This window comes from Mobula hypostoma, chromosome 12 (genome assembly GCF_963921235.1).
Source record: "Mobula hypostoma chromosome 12, sMobHyp1.1, whole genome shotgun sequence".
NCBI classification, from domain to species: Eukaryota; Metazoa; Chordata; class Chondrichthyes; order Myliobatiformes; family Myliobatidae; genus Mobula; species Mobula hypostoma.
Window position 1 is genome coordinate 6,075,433 of NC_086108.1, and position 16,447 is coordinate 6,091,879.

At 44.3% G+C, this 16,447-nt stretch overlaps 1 protein-coding gene across 2 annotated transcripts in view; it reads left to right on the forward strand.

The window, feature by feature from the left end:
- The first annotated feature begins 1,073 nt into the window (after positions 1-1,073).
- alkbh6 (alkB homolog 6) overlaps positions 1,074-16,447 on the forward strand; it is a 29,566-nt gene continuing 14,192 nt past the window's right edge. Inside the window, exons 1-4 of one of the 2 annotated variants that reach the window (XM_063063553.1) lie at positions 1,074-1,267; positions 5,097-5,225; positions 11,321-11,389; positions 13,771-13,831. In XM_063063553.1, coding sequence (XP_062919623.1) covers positions 5,172-5,225; positions 11,321-11,389; positions 13,771-13,831 — 184 coding nt within the window. In that variant the 5' untranslated portion in view covers positions 1,074-1,267; positions 5,097-5,171. Of the gene's footprint in view, positions 1,268-2,122; positions 2,367-5,096; positions 5,226-11,320; positions 11,390-13,770; positions 13,832-16,447 lie in introns of those variants that run through there. The other variant, XM_063063552.1, reaches the window with a different exon arrangement.

Below are 16,447 nucleotides of genomic sequence, written 5' to 3' on the forward strand. Positions count from 1 at the left end.
CTCCCACCATCTCCAACTGAATTTTACAGGACTACCATTGAGAGCATCCTGACAAGTCACATCTCCATCTGGTATGGGAGCAGCAGAGTGTTAGAACGGAAACAGGACCCTTAGTATTATTAAGGATCTCACCCATCCATCCAGCATCCTCCTTGACTTTCTACCATCAGGCAGGAGACTCTGATGCATAAAGACAAGAATGATCAGGATAGGAAAACAGCTTCCTCCCTCAGGCCATTTGGCTTCTGAACTCCCTGCCGCATCGCATTCAAAGTGTCACTGGATAACTTGTACTATACTGTACTATATTTAATTTACACCCGTTACTTTGTTAATCTACGCATAATTCATTTCTAGATTTAATTCTTACTTTTCTACATTATTGTGTACTATATGTGTGTTATGTATACTGTGTTTTATACCCTGGTTTAGAGAAACGTTGTTTTGTTTGACTGTATACTGTACATGTTTATAGTTAAATACCCATAAATTTGACTTGAAAAGACTTCCTCTAAGTATTTTTTTTTAAGTTGGGGAATAAAGGCCCGCCCTTTCAGTTTTCTCTAATACTTCGTTGGATTTGGTATCAGCTGTATAGACAGCACAGTGGCATAGTAGTTAGCACAACTCTTTCCAGTACCAGCGATCCGGGTTTGAATTCCCACCACTGCCTGAACGATGTTTGTACAGTATATCCTCCCTGCGACTGCATGGATTTCCTCCAGGTGCTCCAATTTCCTCCCACAGTCCAAAGACTAGGTTAATTGGTGATTGTAAATTGTCCCATGATTAGGTTAGGATTCAATTGGGGGTGGGGGGGTTGCTGGGTGGTGCAGTTCAGAGGGTCTATTCCACCTTGTATCTCATTAAATAAACATAACAATTGTTTACCCAGTGCCTCTCTCATATTACCAAACTCTCATATTAACGTTTATAAATTACTTAATTTCGGCGGTTTGGCACATTCAGGTGTAATTGCAGCTTGTTCGTCATACAAGATAGGGGGCGCCAAAGCTCCTGAAATTACACTTGTTATCTCTTGCATCCTCTATTTGTTAGTCATTGAGAAGCAAATCCCGCCTACCATTCGTCACTCGATTGGATATAGCGAGTCCCGATCACGAAGTTGATTGGACAAATCAATTGACAATCAACCTCCATTGGGTGTTTGAGTACGGCCTCTCGTATGTTCTAATATCTCGTATTCTTCAAACGGATGACCTCTGGTTACAATTTTGAAAACTTCTTTTTGCTCAGCGACTACAAGGTTGGTGGCAATTACGGTTTCACCGAACCCATTACCGACAGCTCGGCAATTTCGTCCTTAATAGGCGGGGTTCGGCTCGTGCTCGCTATCAATCAGAGCCTCTCCTTTACTCTTCTCTATCTCTCTCCCCCCCCCCCCACCTTGCCACAATCCTACAGTCACACGGTTCGCTGCTTTTTTTGATTTCCATTCGACCTTTGCCCAACCATTCTGTCGTCGCAGCTTCCCGTTTGGATTTAGCTGCATAACGCCCGTTCCCCCATGCTGCAGCAGCATTCCCCGTGACCTGCACGCCAAGTATACCCTCCAATCAGAACACGTAGCTCCGCATCGTGCTCGCGGTTCCTCCAATCAGAGCTCGCCATTCCACATTGCGCTCTTGGTTTCTCCAATCGGAGCTCGCCGCTCCGCGTCGCGCTCCTGATCCACTAATCAAAGCTCGCTGTTTAACATCGCGCTCTGGGTCCACCAATCAGGGGTCGCCACTCCACAATGTGCTCCAATCAGAGTATGTTTTTTTTCGCGCTAGGGGTCGGCTCGTGCTCTGGCTTCAAGTCGACGGTCCGCACGGTGATAATGGAGGGCGGCCGAGTCACGCCACTTCACACGGAAAAAGCTCCAAGAACTTGGGCTCAGTAGTCGTTTCGTGTGGAGTGAGACCTTTCAGCAGGACAGTTCATCTCTCTCCGTAGATGTTCCCTGACCTGCTGAGTTCCTCCAGCATTTTGTGTGTCGCAAGGGCTTAACAGCATCTGCGGAATTTCTTGTGTCGATGCAGTGGTCCCCAACTTCGGGCCGCGAAGGGTGCAGCGGTAGCCGGAACGCACCCAGCACATCTTTAAGAAAAAAGCCGAAATAAACAAGCTAATTGATTAGGTGCCGCCTGGCATGTAAATATCGGCCCAGATTGTGATTAATTAGCTTGTTTATTTTGGCTTTTTTCTTAAAAATGTGCTGGGTGCGTTCCGGCTACCACTGCATTCTTCGCGGCCCGGAGTTTGGGGACCACTGGTCTATAGAATCAAAATCAGATTTAATATCACCGGCACATGTTCTGAAATTTGTTATGCAGCAGCAGTACAACGCCATACATAATACGGTACCTTTATTATAATTTACAGTTTGTGTGTTTGTGCATGCACCCTCGGTGGCGCTGACTGAGTTCACAACTTTCTGCAGCTTATTTCAATCCCGTGCAGCAGTTACCCCCCCACACCCCCATACCAGACAGTGATGCAGCCAGTTAAGATGCTCTCCTTGGTATATCTGTAGAAAATTGCCAGTCATTCAGCAAAGAAACAGGATCTTTGGCCAACCAGTCCACTCCAAGCAAGATTCCCATTGAAACTATTTCTTTCTGACCTCTTTTGACCAATGTCCGTTTAAACCTTTCCTATCCATATACCTGTTGAAATAGCTTTTAAATATTATTGCTAAATCTGCCTCTACCATCTCTCCTGGCAGCTTATTGTATATATAGACAGAGGAAGCTGTCCCCCAGGTTCATATTAAATCTCTCCCTCACACCTTAAACCTATACCCTCTAGTTCTCAGATGAAGGGTCTCAACCCGAAACGTTGTCTGTCCATTTCTCTCCATATTTGATGCCTAGTGTGTAGAGTTCCTCAGTACTGTGAGTGTTGCTCCAGACTCCAGCAACTTCTACCACCTGATTCTCCCACCCTGTCAAATAAAACTGGGCGCATCCATCATATCTGTGCCCCTCGTGATCTTGTTTAGATATACAGCACAAAACAGGCCCTTCCAACACAAGGTGCCATGCTGCCCAGCAACCCACCTGGGTAACAGCCTTCCCCCCCTTACCCCCAGGCTGTGAGACCTCTGAACCCCCTGCTACCAGCAACCCACCTGGGTAACAGCCTTACCCCCAGGCTGTGAGACCTCTGAACCCCCTGCTACCAGCAACCCACCTGGGTAACAGCCTCTCCACCCCCAGGCTGTGAGACCTCTGAACCCCCTGGTATCACCCAGTACACATTACTTATGACAGTCATACTGTTGTGCATTTAACTGCATGTTGTATATGCACTTTAAGGCCACTTGTAAATCTATAGAATACATTTTTTGTCAGTTCAAAATTCAGAGTAAATTGGATTATCAAAGTACATAGATATCACCATATATAACCCTAAAATTCATTTAATTATGGGCATACTCAATAAATCTATAGAATAGTAACTATAACAGGATCAGTGAAAGATCAACCAGAGTGCAGAAGCCAACAAATTGTGCATATGCAACTATAAATGCAATAAATATGGAGATCATGGGGTAATGAGATTAAGAGTCCTTAAAATGAGATTGTTGGTTGTGGGAACATTCCAGTGATGGGGCAAGTGTGTGAAGTTATCCCCTTTTATTCAGGAGCCTGATGATTAACTGTTCTTGAACCAAATGCATTGTCCATCAGATTCCTAATACTGCCCCTAATCTTATACAGGTCCTCCTTGTGTAAGATGGCTACTGCACCTCCTCAAATCATATCAAGTTTAATTATCATTCACCCATACATGGATACAACCAAATGTAACAGTGATCCTCTGGGACAAGGTGCAGAACATACAGTACACAGCACATTCAAAATAGTGAGGGGGAGAAAACAGTCACGCAAAAAAGTAGTCCAAGACCTTGAGTGACATGTCCTGCCAATTGATGGTATAGTTCCTGGCATTGCAGCCTGTCGTTCCACCATTCAAACACTGGAGGGCTCCACCGACGGGGTGTTGGGCCAAGATGCAGAGCTGGTCCTCGTCCGTGGATCCCTCAGTTGTCACACAATTTGAGTGAGTGGTTAGAAGGTACATGGCATGTTAGTCTTTATTAGTCAAGGGACTGAATTCAAGAGTCCATAAGACCATAGGAGCGGAATTTGGTCCATTCGGGTTTGCTCCTCCATTTCCTCATGGCTGACCCATTTCCCTTTTTGCCCCAATCTTTTGCCTTCTCCCCATATCCCTTCATGTCCTGACTAATCAAGAACTGGTCAACTTCTGCCTTAAATATACATAAAGACATGATCTCCACAGCTGCCTGTGGCAACAAATTTCACAGATTTACCACTCCCTGGCTGAAGAAATTCCTCCTCATCTCCGTTCTAAAGTCATGAGGAAATGTTGCAGCTCCATGAAACTCTTGTTTGACCACCTTTGGAGTATTGTGTTCAGTTCTGGTCACCTCATTACAGGAAGGATGTGGAAGCTTTAGAGAGGGTGCAGAGGAGATTTACCAGGGTGCTGTCTGGATTAGAGAGCATGACTTATGAGGATAAGTTGAGTGAGCAGGGGTTCCCATTCCCAACCTTTTTTATGCCATGAACCCCTACGATTAATCGAGGGGCCCATGGACCCCAGGTTGGGAACCCCTGAGTGAAGGATGCTGGGAGGTGACTTGATAGATGTGTATTACATTATAAGAGGCATCAATAGTGTGGATAGCTAGCATCATTTTCTTTGGGCGGAAATAGATATTACAAGAGGGGATAATTTTGTGGTGATTGGACTAAAGTATGGCGGGGGAGGGGAATGTCAGAGGCAGGTTTTTTTTACACAGAACAGTGGGTGTGGAATCCACTGCCAGCATGGTGGTAGAGGGAGGTACGTTAGGGAGATTTATGAGACTCTTAGATGGCCCTCCATTTTTCTTTCATCCCTGTGCCTATGTGGGAGGGAAGGGTTAGATTGATCTTGAAGTAGGCTAAAATGTTGGCACAACAACATGAGCTGAAGGACCTGTACTGTGCTGTACCATGTTTCATAAAGTCAGGAGGCAATATTGCAAATAGATTTAATTGTTTCTTATGAATTTACAGGTTCACTTCAGTGACTGATGAACAGCCCTACCTGTTTTGAAAAGCAGATGTTACATTCTTCAGTTTGACCGTGCCATGGCTGCTCAGAACGATGGTCCTTGTGATCTGGAGCTCTTCCGTGTGGTTCAGGTTCGTTAGTACCTTATATTCGATGAAGGATACGGGAGTTGCTTGCCTGCTGGTCTAAGTAGATACATTAAATTCTAAAGGAGGAATTTCTTTACAATATAGAAATCTGCTGCACAATACAGGCCCTTTGGCCCACAATGTTGTGCCAACCATGTAACATACTCTAGGAACTACCTAGAATTTCCCCAGCGCATAGCCCTCTATTTTTCTAAGCTCCATGTACCTATCTAAGAGGCTCTTAAGAGACCCTATTGTATCCGCTTCCACCACCGCCACCTGCAGTGCATTCCTTGCGCCCACCACTCTGATGCCCTCTGTCACCCCTGACATTCCCTTGGTACCTATTTCCAAGCACCTTAAAACTGCCCCCTCGTATTAGCCATTCCAGCCCTGGGAAAAAGCCTCTGGCTATCCGCATGATCAATGCCCCTCATCATCGTATACACCTCTGTCAGGTCACCCACCTCTCATCTTCCATTGCTCCAAGAAAAAAAGGCCAAGTTCACTCAACCTGTTCTCGTAAGGTACACCCTCCAATCCAGGCAACATCCTTGTAAATCTCCTCTGCACACTCTCTATAGTATCCACATCCTTCCTGTAGTGAGGTGACCAGAACTGAACACAGTCTCCAAGTGGGGTCTGACCAAGGTCTTATATGGCTGTAACATTACCTCATGGCTCTTGAACTCAATCCCACAGCTGATGAATGCCAGCACACCATATGCCTTCTTAACAATACTGTGAACCTGTGCAGCAGCTTTGAGTGTCCTATGGATATGGACCCCAAGATCTCTCAGATCCTCCACACCGCCAGAAGTCTTACCATTAACATTATATTCTGTCTTCAAATTGGACCTACCAAAATGAACCACTTCACATTTATCTGGGTTGGAGCCCATTTGCCACTTCTCAGCACAGTTCAGCATCCTATCGCTATCCCTTTGTAACCTCTGACAATGAGACTGTCCACAACATCCCCAACTTTTATGTCATCAGCAAACTTACTGATCCACCCTTCTACTTCTTCATCCAGGTCATTTATAAAAATCACAAAGAAGGGTCCCAGACCAGATCCCTGCGGAACACCACTAGTCACCGACCTCCTTACAGAATACGAACCATCTACAACTACCTTTTGCCTTCTGTGAGGAAGCCAGTTCTGGATCCACAAAGCAATGTTCCCTTGGATCCCATACCTCCTTACTTTCTCAATAAGCCTTGCATGGGGAACCTTATCAAATGCCTTACTGAAATCCTTGTACATTACATCCACTACTCTATCTTCAGTGCGTTCTGATACATCCTCAAAGAATTGAATTGAATCAGGCTCGTAAGGGTCATCCTACCCTTAACAAAGCCATCATGACCATCCGTAATCAGATTATGTCTCTCCAAATACTCATAAATCCTGCCTTTCAGGATCTTCTTCAACAATTTGCCCATCACTGAAGTAAGAGTCACTGGTCGATAATTTCCTGGGTTATCTCTACTCCCTTTCTTGAACAAGGGAACAACATTTGCAACCCTGCAACCCTCCAATCCTCCGGTACTTCTCCCATCCCTATTGATGACGCAAGAGGCTCAGCAATCTCCTCCCTTGCTTCCCACAGTAGCCTGGTGTACATCTCATTCGGTCCCGGTGATTTATCCAATTTAATGCACATTCTCTTTCTTAATGCCTATATGCTCAAGCATTTCAGTTTGCTGTAAGTCATCCTCACAATTGCCAAGGTCGTTTTCCCTGGCGAATACTGAAGCAAAACATTCATTAAGTACGTCCGCTACAGCCTATGAATCCGTGCACACGTTTCCACTATTGCACCTGACTGGTCCTATTCTCACTTGGCTCATTCTCTTTCTCTTCACATACTTGTAGAATGCCTTGGAGTTTTCTTTAATCCTGCTCACCAAGGCCTTCTCATGGCCCCTTCTGGCTCTCCTGATTCACGGCTTCATGCTTTGAGTTGTAGAGGGATACAGCATGGGTGGCAGGGTGCAGATACGTATCTACCAAAGGAGGTGTAAGGCATTTCTTCCCTCTGCTATCCTGCAGGTCACCCTTGGGCAGGTGCTGCACCTACTTACCCGCCCCCCCACACCCACCATCAGGGTCACGTGAAGCCATGGGAGCAGGTGGTGGATGGTCGTACGAGCAGCCGGTGCAGATCACAAGTCCTGGTTACTGACACCAGGCACCGACTCTGAAGAGTATTGATAATGGCTGGGGGAGGTGGGGGTCACTGTCTTGTAAAGACACTGCGCAGAGGAAGACAATGGCAAGCCACTTATGTAGTAAAATTTGCCAAGACCAATCATGGTCATGGAAAAACCGTGATCATCCATGTCATACGACACGGCACATAACGAACGAACAGCATAGTGATAGGCCTTTCAGTCTGAAGACTGCACCAATTATTAACAACTGATTTACACTAATCCAGTATTAATCCCATATTTCAGTATTCTCACTTCTCAAGTTTTTTTTGTAGCAGCAGTATAGTGCAATACATAAAAGTACTACAAAATTGTGCCAAGTTTTAGACACCTTAGCTACATCCATGTGCTATATGTACATGTGACAAATAAAAGTAATTTTTTTTCAGAATATAAAGATAAATGTTAAAGATAAAGCAGATGGAGTACAGTATCTGGAATTGTGTGGTCATGCACCTTGGTAGAAGAAATAAAAGCTCAGACTGTTTTCTAAAACAGGGAGAAAATTCAGAAATCTGAGGTGCAAGGAGACTTGGGAGGCTCATGCAGGATTCTCTAATGTTAACTTCCAGGCTGAATTGGTGGTGAGGAATGCGAATGCCATGTTAGCATTCATTGCAAGAGGATTAGAATATAAAAGCAAAGATATAATGTTGAGATTTTATAAGACACTCTTGAAACCTCATTTGGAATATTGTGACTAATTTTGGCCCCTTATCTAAGAAATGATGTGCAGACATTGGAGAGTTCATTTGGAGGAGATTCATGAAAATGATTCCGGGATTGAAAGTCTTGTCACATGAGGAGCATTTGGTGGCTCTAGGCCTGTACTCACTTTAATTTAGAAGAATGATGAGGTGAATTGCAATTAAACCCATGGAATGTTGAAAGGCCTAGAAGGAGTGGACGTGGAGAGGATGTTTTCTATGGTGGGGGAGTCTAGAACTAAGGGACACAGCCTCAGGATAGAGGGGCCTCATGGAAGTGAGGAATTTTTTTAGCCAGTGAGTGGTGAATCTGTGGAATTTGTTGCCACAGGTGGCTGTGGTGGCCAAGTCATTGGGTGTATTTAAGGCACAGGCTGATAGACTCTTGATTATTCAGGGCATAAAGTGTTACGGGGAGAAGACAAGATATTGGAGCTGAGATGGAAAATGAATCAGTCACGATAAAGTGGCAGAGCAGACTCCATGGGCTGACTGGCCTAATTCTGATCCTTTGTCTTACGGTCTACATCAAAGCATATAGTGAAATGCATCATTTGCATCAACGACCAACATGGTCCCAGGATGGGCTTGGGACAGTCTGTAGGTGTCACTGTGCTTTCAGCACCAACATCTTCTTCATTAACATGGAGAGTGACGTAGTTAATTCAGAAACAAAGGTTCTGAACTTAAAGAGGGGTAACTTTGAAGGTATGAGACGTGAATTAGCTAAGATAGACTGGCAAATGACACTTAAAGGATTGACGGTGGATATGCAATGGCAAGCATTTAAAGGTTGCATGGATGAACTACAACAATTGTTCATCCCAGTTTGGCAAAAGAATAAATCAAGGAAGGTAGTGCACCCGTGGCTGACAAGAGAAATTAGGGATAGTATCAATTCCAAAGAAGTAGCATACAAATTAGCCAGAGAAAGTGGCTCACCTGAGGACTGGGAGAAATTCAGAGTTCAGCAGAGGAGGACAAAGGGCTTAATTAGGAAGGGGAAAAAAGATTATGAGAGAAAACTGGCAGAGAACATAAAAACGGACTGTAAAAGCTTTTATAGATATGTAAAAAGGAAAAGACAAATGTAGGTCCCCTGCAGACAGAAACAGGTGAATTGATAATGGGGAGCAAGGACATGGCAGACCAATTGAATAATTACTTTGGTTCTGTCTTCACTAAGGAGGACATAAATAATCTTCCAGAAATAGTAAGGGACAGAGGGTCCAGTGAGATGGAGGAACTGAGTGAAAGACATGTTAGTAGGGAAGTGGTGTTAGGTAAATTGAAGGGATTGAAGGCAGATAAATCCGCAGGGCCAGATGGTCTGCATCCCAGAGTGCTTAAGGAAGTAGCCCAAGAAATAGTGGATGCATTAATGATAATTTTTCAAAACTCGTTAGATTCTGGACTAGTTCCTGAGGATTGGAGGGTGGCTAATGTAACCCCACTTTTTAAAAAAGGAGGGAGAGAGAAACCGGGGAATTATAGGCCGGTTAGCCTAACGTCGGTGGTGGGGAAACTGCTGGAGTCAGTTATCAAGGATGTGATAACAGCACATTTGGAAAGCGGTGAAATGATCGGACAAAGTCAGCATGGATTTGTGAAAGGAAAATCATGTCTGACGAATCTCATAGAATTTTTTGAGGATGTAACTAGTAGAGTGGATAGGGGAGAACCAGTGGATGTGGTATATTTGGATTTTCAAAAGGCTTTTGACAAGGTCCCACACAGGAGATTAGTGTGCAAACTTAAAGCACACGGTATTGGGGGTAAGGTATTGGTATGGGTGGAGAATTGGTTAGCAGACAGGAAGCAAAGAGTGAGAATAAACGGGACCTTTTCAGAATGGCAGGCGGTGACTAGTGGGGTACCGCAAGGCTCAGTGCTGGGACCCCAGTTGTTTACAATATATATTAATGACTTGGATGAGGGAATTAAATGCAGCATCTCCAAGTTTGCGGATGACACGAAGCTGGGTGGCAGTGTTAGCAGTGAGGAGGATGCTAAGAGGATGCAGGGTGACTTGGATAGGTTGGGTGAGTGGGCAAACTCATGGCAGATGCAATTTAATGTGGATAAATGTGAAGTTATCCACTTTGGTGGCAAAAATAGGAAAACAGATTATTATCTGAATGGTGGCCGATTAGGAAAAGGGGAGGTGCAACGAGACCTGGGTGTCATTATACACCGGTCATTGAAAGTGGGCATGCAGGTACAGCAGGCGGTGAAAAAGGCGAATGGTATGCTGGCATTTATAGCGAGAGGATTCGAGTACAGGAGCAGGGAGGTACTACTGCAGTTGTACAAGGCCTTGGTGAGACCACACCTGGAGTATTGTGTGCAGTTTTGGTCCCCTAATCTGAGGAAAGACATCTTTGCCATAGAGGGAGTACAAAGAAGGTTCACCAGATTGATTCCTGGGATGGCAGGTCTTTCATATGAAGAAAGACTGGATGAACTGGGCTTGTACTCGTTGGAATTTAGAAGATTGAGGGGGGATCTGATTGAAACGTATAAGATCCTAAAGGGATTGGACAAGCTAGATGCGGGAAGATTGTTCCCGATGTTGGGGAGGTCCAGAACGAGGGGTCACAGTTTGAGGATAGAGGGGAAGCCTTTTAGGACCGAGATTAGGAAAAACTTCTTCACAGAGAGTGGTGAATCTGTGGAATTCTCTGCCACAGCAAACTGTTGAGGCCAGTTCATTGGCTATGTTTAAGAGGGAGTTAGATATGGCCCTTGTGGCTACAGGGGTCAGGGGGTATGGAGGGAAGGCTGGGTTCTGAGTTGGATGATCAGCCATGATCATAATAAATGGCGGTGCAAGCTCGAAGGGCCGAATGGCCTACTCCTGCACCTATTTTCTATGTTTCTAACATAGTATTCATACAGCCCACTAACACTAACCTGTACGTCTTTGGAATGTAGAAGGACACCAGAGCATCTGAAGGAAACCCACATGGTCACTGGGAGCATTTTGATGCATTCAGAAATGTTTATTTGAGTCTCTAATCATTTTCATTATTCTTTGCAAATCAATTTCATTTATGTGCGTTACACGTGAGTATTGTGTTTGAAATTCAAATGTGTTCAAAGTGCTACCCCCTCTCTAATGGTAATTATGAAATAGTGTATAATTACTGAAACTTTGCTGTTTGCTCCTTTTAGGCTCCAGCAACTGTCTATTACATTCCCAACTTTATCACCATGGCTGAAGAAAAATATCTGCTGCAGCAGGTATGTTACTGCACTTCATCAGAGTCAGTTTTATGATCACTGGTATAAGTTGGAAACTTGTTTTACTACAGCAGTACAGTACAGGCAATTATTAAACTGACATTAAACTTCTTCATGATATATTCCCCTGTTATCCAGAGCACAGATTAATTGTTCTATCAAACTGGAGTCTATCTGATGAGGCAACGTTATCGCACATGGGCTGGTTCGGCCAGAGTCTTCACCTTGTGCAGTCAGAACACAGAATCCGAATCAGTCTATTATCACTGATATGTGTCCTGAAATTTGTTGTTTTGTGGCTCCAGTACAGAGCTATACATAAATAATTACCATGTTACAATAAAAAATATATAAGACATTGGAGTACTGTGTCCAGTTCTGGTCACCTCACTATAGGAAGGATGTGGAAGCATTGGAAAGATTACAGAGGAGATTTACCAGGATGTTGCCTGGTTTAGAAAGTATGCATTATGATCAGAGATTAAGGGAGCTGGGGCTTTACTCTTTGGAGAGAAGGAGGATGAGAGGAGACATGATAGAGGTGTACAAGATAATAAGAGGAATAGATAGAGTGGATAGCCAGCGCCTCTTCCCCAGGGCACCACTGCTCAATACAAGAGGACATGGCTTTAAGGTAAGGGATGGGAAGTTCAAGAGGGATATTAGAGGAAGGTTTTTTACTCAGAGAGTGGTTGGTGCGTGGAATGCACTGCCTGAGTCAGTGGTGGAGGCAGATAGACTAGTGAAGTTTAAGAGACTACTAGACAGGTATATGGAGGAATTTAAGGTGGGAGCTTATATGGGAGGCAGGGTTTGAGGGTCGGCACAACGTTGTGGGCCGAAGGGCCTGTACTGTGCTGTACTATTCTATGTTCTATGTTTTAAAAATAGTGCATAAAGGGAGTTCAGTAGTGAGGTGATATTGACGGGTTCAGGGACCATTAAAAAACCTGATGCAGGAGGGAAAGATGTTCCTGAAACGTAGAGTGTGGGTCTTCAAGCTCCTGTATCTCCTCCCTAATGGTAGCAATGAGAAGAGGAGATGTCCCTGGTGGTGATGGTCCTTAATGATGGAAGCTATATTTTTGAGGCACCACTTCTGAAGATGTCCTTGATGGTAGGGAGGCTGGTGCCCATGATGGAGCTGGCCAAATTTTCAATCCTTGCCAGGTATTACTGATCCTTTACATTGGAGCGTCTAACCCAGACGTTGATGCAACCAGTCAGAATGCTCTCCTTGGTATATCAGATCAGAATAAGAATCCAAATCTCAATCACGTCTATTATCACTGACACAAGTTTTGGTGCAGTAGTACAATGCAAGACATAAAAAATCACTCCTAAGTTACCATAACAAATGTTGGTTGCCCTTCATGTCCTAAGATGATAGGAAACCTGTGGGGGAGAGTTTTTGAAGTGCAAAAGCTGTTGCACTGAGGCAGTTCCACTCTGTTGACCTCTGAAGTCCAGGTTCAGTGGTACGAACAAGCATCACAAACTGGGGCCTTCCTTGGTTGCAGTGGATGACCAGGACATTTTCTGTGCCTTATCGTGCCCTTCGCTCTCTGCGGAGTGTTGCGATACCACCTTCCTGGCCATTGGATCTCGCTGTAGATCTCATCCACCCAGTCCGCCCCAGCTGACATTGCATGCTAGGACCAGCATGCTCCCTCTTTCACTGGGGTATGAGGCCACCGGCTCCCCTCAGCTGGTTCAGCTCGCCTGTTGAAGTGGTGTAGCAGGTTTAGCCACTGTCGCATACAAACAGCTACTTGGAGCCACAGGTGAGAGCTGTGTGTCCAGTGGGGACTAAAGTTGAGTGACCTGCTCCAGACACGACAAGCCCCTCACCCAGGACGCTACCCCTCCCTGAACACCCCATACACTCCAACATAAGTACTAATATCACAATAACAACTGACTGGAAAGAATCTTGCTTACAGTGTCTGTCCTAAACTAGGAAGAAATGATTTTCTTTTGGCTTCTGGCAATAGTGCTAACTCTTACCTACACTCAGAAATGTGAACCGAAAAGGTCATGTAGTTCCTTAGACTAGGAGCTGTTCTTCAGGTGTTTGCCAGTTGAATTTGGGTGCTTGTCTGCAGTTGATGGCCGTCCATCTGTTTTCTAAACTAAATGTTCAGCTTAGTTCAATTCAGTTTAGTTGAATTTAATGCTCTGTCATTCACTCTCAGAGAGACAGTCTCTTCTGATCAAAATTGCACAAAATAGCAATAAGATAAAAGCCAGAAATCAAAAACACATCATATCATGAACTACAGAGTCCGATCTACAAACTGTGTCGATTAAACTTCTTCACTGTTGCATTTTTTTTTACTATTGCTTCTTGTCATTTCACAGATTGTGTTTTTAATTTTCAGGTTTATGATTCACCCAAACCCAAGTGGACTCAGTTGTCGGGAAGAAGACTACAGAACTGGGGTGAGGGAACACCCGAGTAATAGGGGTATAAAGTTGCCCTGATTGAATATGTTTATGGGTGGATTATTGAGAAAGACATTGCTAGAATAAAGTTGAATGAATTATTCCATATCGAGGCTGACAACCAAAAGGGAAAAGCTTCCATTCATATTGGCACTTTTCATGGCCTCTAGATGTCCCAAACCAAGCATATCAAGACTACCACCGTGAGAAGTACATCCAGCTGCAGCTTCCAACAATCCACCTTAAAGAGTTGGAGCTAGAATTGGATGAACTCTGGATCGTTCAGCAGGCTGACGGGGTGATAGCTAAGACGTATAGAGAGATAGTTACACCCAAGGTGCAGGACACAGAAGAGTGGGTAAGTGGAAGGGGAAAGGGATTAAGGAGTCAGTGCAGAGTGACATTCCCCTCAATAACAGGTATTTTACTGAGGATACTGTTGGGGGGTGGTGGTGACCTAACAGAGGAAAGTCATAATTATTGGGTCTCTGGCTCTGTGTGTCAGAAGGGAAGGGGGGAGAAGAGGCACGCTGTGGTGACTGGGAATTCGTTAGTAAGGGGAATGGACAGGAGGTTCTGTGGGTGAGGATGAGATTCCTGGATGGTATGTTGCCTTCCTGGTGCCAGGGTCCTAGACATCTCGGACCAAGTCCTCAGCATTAAGTTGGAGGGTGAACAGCCAGAAGTCATTCGTGTAGGTGCCAATGATATGGGTAGGGCGAATGACAAGATTCTGCATGGGGAGTTTAGGGATTTAGGTGTTAAGTTAAAGGGTAGGACCTCCAGGGTTGTGATCGCAGGATCGCTACCCATACCACATGTTAGTGAGGCCAGAACTGCAAAGATTCTACAGTTTAATACATGGATGAGTTGGTGTAGGAGGGAGGGCATAAGATATTTGGAAAGGTAAGACCTGGATAGATGGAACAGTTTGCACCTGAACTGGAGGGGGACTAATATAGCGGGAAGGTTTGTTAATGCTACACAGTGGGTTTAAACCAGAGTTGCAGGAGGATGGGAACCAGTGTACAGAACAGTTGGTGGATAGGTTCTGGAGGCAGATTTTGGTAAGATGTCAGACAAATTTAGGTGTCATAAGGTTGAGCATGGTGTGACTGGTATTCTGAGCTGCGTGTATTTCAATGCAAGAAGTATCGTAGGAAAGGTGGATGATAGTGCTGCAGATGAGGTAGCTGATTTACAAATAGGGGCAAAGTGTAGTGAGGGCATTCTGCTGATGGGGCAAAACTGCAGTCAACAGAATGAGTTGCAATGTAAAAGGTGGATAAAATCAAAAAGGGCGAATACAGGACTGAAGGTGTTATATTTGAATGCGAACTGTAAACAGAATAAGGTCGATAAACTTGCAGCACAGTTGCAGATTGGCAGGTATGATGTAGGCATCATTGAATCATAGCTGAAAGAAGACTGTAGCTGGGAGCTTCATGTCCAGGGATACACATTGCATTGAAAGGACAAGTAGAAAGGCAGAGGGGGTGGCGTTGCTCTGTTCGTAAAAAAAATAAAATCTTTAGAAGGTGACAAAGGATCGGAAGGTGTTGAAAAATTGTGGATAGAGCTAAGGAACTGCAAGGGTAAAAAGACCCTGATGGGACTTGTATACAGTACCCCAAATGGTAGTAAGTATGTGGTCTGCAAATAACAGCGGGAGGTAAGGACAATGTTAAATTAGTCATGGGGATTTCAATATACAGGTAGATTTGGAAAATCAGGTTGGTGCCAGATTCTAGGAGGGGGAATTTTGAGAGTGCCTTCAAGATGGCCTTTAGGTGAGCCCTGTAGGGGATCAGCTAATTCTCGATTGAGTGTTGTGCAATAAACTAGAATTAATTAGGTAGAGCTTAAGGTAAAAGAACCCTAAGGGCCAAGTGATCATAATATGATCGAATGCACCCTGAAGTTTGAGAAGGAGAAGTTAAAGTCAGATGTATCAGTATTATAGTGGAGTAAAGGGAATTACAGAGACATGAGAGTGGAGTTGGCCAGAATTCATTGGAAAAGAACACTGGCAGGGATGACAGCAGAGCAGCAATGGCTGGAATTTCTGGAAGCAATTCAAAAGGCACAGGATGTATACATCCCAGGAAGGAAGACGTTTTCTGTTGGAAAGATGACATAACCATGGCTAACAAGAGAAGTCAAAGCCAACATAAAAGCTAAAAAGAGGGCATATAATAGAGCAAAAATTAGTGGGAAGTTAGAGGATTGGGGATCTTAAAATCCAACAGAAGGCAACTAAAAAATTCAGTAAGAAGGTGACATTAAAAAGAAACCAAAACTTTCTTCAAGTATATATGTAAAGTGTAAAAAAGAAGTGAGAGTGGATTGCAGACTGCTGGGAGACAAGAAAATGGAGGACGGAGTGAATATGTATTTTGCATCAACCTTCACTGTGGAAGAGACAAAACAGTATGGTGGAAGTTCTAAGTGTCGGGTCAAAAAGAGTGTGAAGTTGCCTTAACTAGAGAGAGGGTTCTTGGGAAACTGAAAAGTCTGAAGGTAGGTAAGTCACCTAAATCAGATGGTAGATACCCCAGTGTTCTGAAGGAGGTAGCCAAAGGGATCGTGGAGGCATTAGTAATGATCTTTCAA